This window comes from Atta cephalotes (genome assembly GCF_000143395.1).
Source record: "Atta cephalotes unplaced genomic scaffold scaffold00002, whole genome shotgun sequence".
Classification (NCBI taxonomy): domain Eukaryota; kingdom Metazoa; phylum Arthropoda; class Insecta; order Hymenoptera; family Formicidae; genus Atta; species Atta cephalotes.
In genome coordinates, this window is record NW_012130066.1 from 10,633,681 (window position 1) to 10,635,805 (window position 2,125).

The 2,125-nt window shown below is 24.6% G+C and overlaps 1 protein-coding gene across 1 annotated transcript in view; it reads right to left on the reverse strand.

Moving 5' to 3' along the window:
* Positions 1 to 791, reverse strand: part of LOC105622025 (G protein-activated inward rectifier potassium channel 3-like) — a 55,949-nt gene extending 55,158 nt beyond the window's left edge. The window contains exon 1 of the mRNA XM_012203463.1: positions 676 to 791. Within this exon, the coding sequence (XP_012058853.1) occupies positions 676 to 791 (116 nt within the window). The remainder of the gene's footprint in view (positions 1 to 675) is intronic.
* Between the last annotated feature and the right edge of the window lie 1,334 nt (positions 792 to 2,125).

Sequence of the window (2,125 nt, forward strand, 5' to 3'; positions counted from 1 at the left end):
AACGTTTAACGTTAACGTTAAGTTAAAGTTAAGTAAGTAACGTAAGTAAGTAAGTAAGTAGTATATNTNTTTTTTACTACACCTAATATATATGAATATAATCTTATAAGAAAATAATTATCATAATAATTATCTTCATTACTAATCAATTGCTGCTACATTACAAATATTTCCAATATAAAATAATTTAAATTGTTAAAAAAATGTCCTAATTTTAATATATCAATCTTTTGCTGGATTTTATATTTTTATCTGAATGTTTTAACTCTCTAACAGACAGATTGGAATATCACATTCGAGAGAGAAAATAAAGAAAGAAATTAAAAGAAAAGTATATTGTTTTACAATAATTGTTTATAAGAAATGTTTTTTGTATCGACAATTTTTCAATTTGTAATTTTATATTATAGTCTTTCTTATTTCTTGTTTTTAAAATATGTAAATACTAATCTTGTATACAGAAATATTTAAAAAGTAATATTAAAACGTGTTATCATTCGTAATATTTTCATGGCGAAAGTTGCAAGCGACTTAGACTGATTGCGTGGACTCAATATTTCTCATGATGTTTTCAACAGATATTCTGATTTTGTTTCATTTTAACAATATGAAATTAAAGGAATTTTTATATTTTTTACATAAAATAAGGGAAAAATCTAAACATTTTTGCTTTACCTATATTTTAAAGAAGAATACGGGTTCTTTGTCATTTGCATAATTGGCGTCATCGGCGTTGTTGGTGATATCAGCTTTTGTTCCTCACAATCTAATGATGGAGATTTGCCGCCCATTTTCAACACATTGCCATTCATCCGTTTATGACTCACTATAATGTACAATACTAATCTCAATATTGAATAAACGCTTCAATAGCGACACAACTACAAATGTAGCTTGTTTAAGGTATTTAGAATAAAAACTTCAGCATTAACTTCAGTATTAACTATTTGTACATTATTGTATTAAATGTATTTATCTTATAAAAATTCGAAATTAATTCTTTAAAAAGTTCTATTCTTCATTTCTGATTGTTCCTTCTTCAATCAATCTTAATTTATAATCTTTTATGCTCTAAAATTTGATTTACATATTTCTTTTCATGGAACTTCTTTGTACAAAGATATTCAATAGTTTATAGAGATTCATTTTTCACTGTCAATTATTATAAATTTTTACCTCAATTGAAGATTCTTTATATTAATTTTTTAATGTAAAAATACGGAATAGTTGATGAATATATATTCAGTACAATTCTTGCGCTTTTGTCTTTCAAATTTCTGTTTCATGAACATTTGTAGATTTCCATGACATTGTACGAATTTTTAAAAAATCTTAAAAATTTCTCTTTTTAATTATTTTTTTCTAATCTATGGATACGCTACAAAAAATGATATCTTCACCATTTTTTTATTGAATTTGTTTTTTTTTCATGGAAATATAAGCTTTCTGGACATTTATTTGTTATTTTCAATTTTCGTATTCAATTGTAATGCCTCACTAAATAAAGTTTGTAATTTTAAATAGTATTCTAATTTGCAATATACTTATTGATAATGAAATTTTTGAGATAATTCAACCAATTAAATGACTAGCGCTTTGCTCGATAAAGACGAATATGTAGGTAGTAGAATATTTACTGCTGTAAGATAAACTGCGGCGAATGGCTGATTATCTACGATCTTATATATATAGCATGTACTAATCATCGAACACCATTTATCGCTAAAACGTTATTTGTTCTTTCTATTCTCGCACAGAAAAGATGATCACTCGCGTCTGTTACGTCATTCGCGATGAACAGAAGGTGACCGTTTCTGTGATCGTTTCTGTGACAAATCTATAACTCTCCAACAATGTCATAATATAATATCATCAGTAACAACGTAATAATATAATATCACATGATATATATATATATATATATATATATATAAAATAATCATTTACTTTATGTTCGAAATAATTATAGCACTCGAAGAAAACATTTTATGATAATTTATTTTTTTGAAAATTTATGTATGAAAGTATTATTTCTCTACAAATATATATTTTATTTACAATTTTTGAAGCAGGAAATAGATTTATTAAAGAAAAATGTCATAAAGAAAAGTGGGAAACTGATATA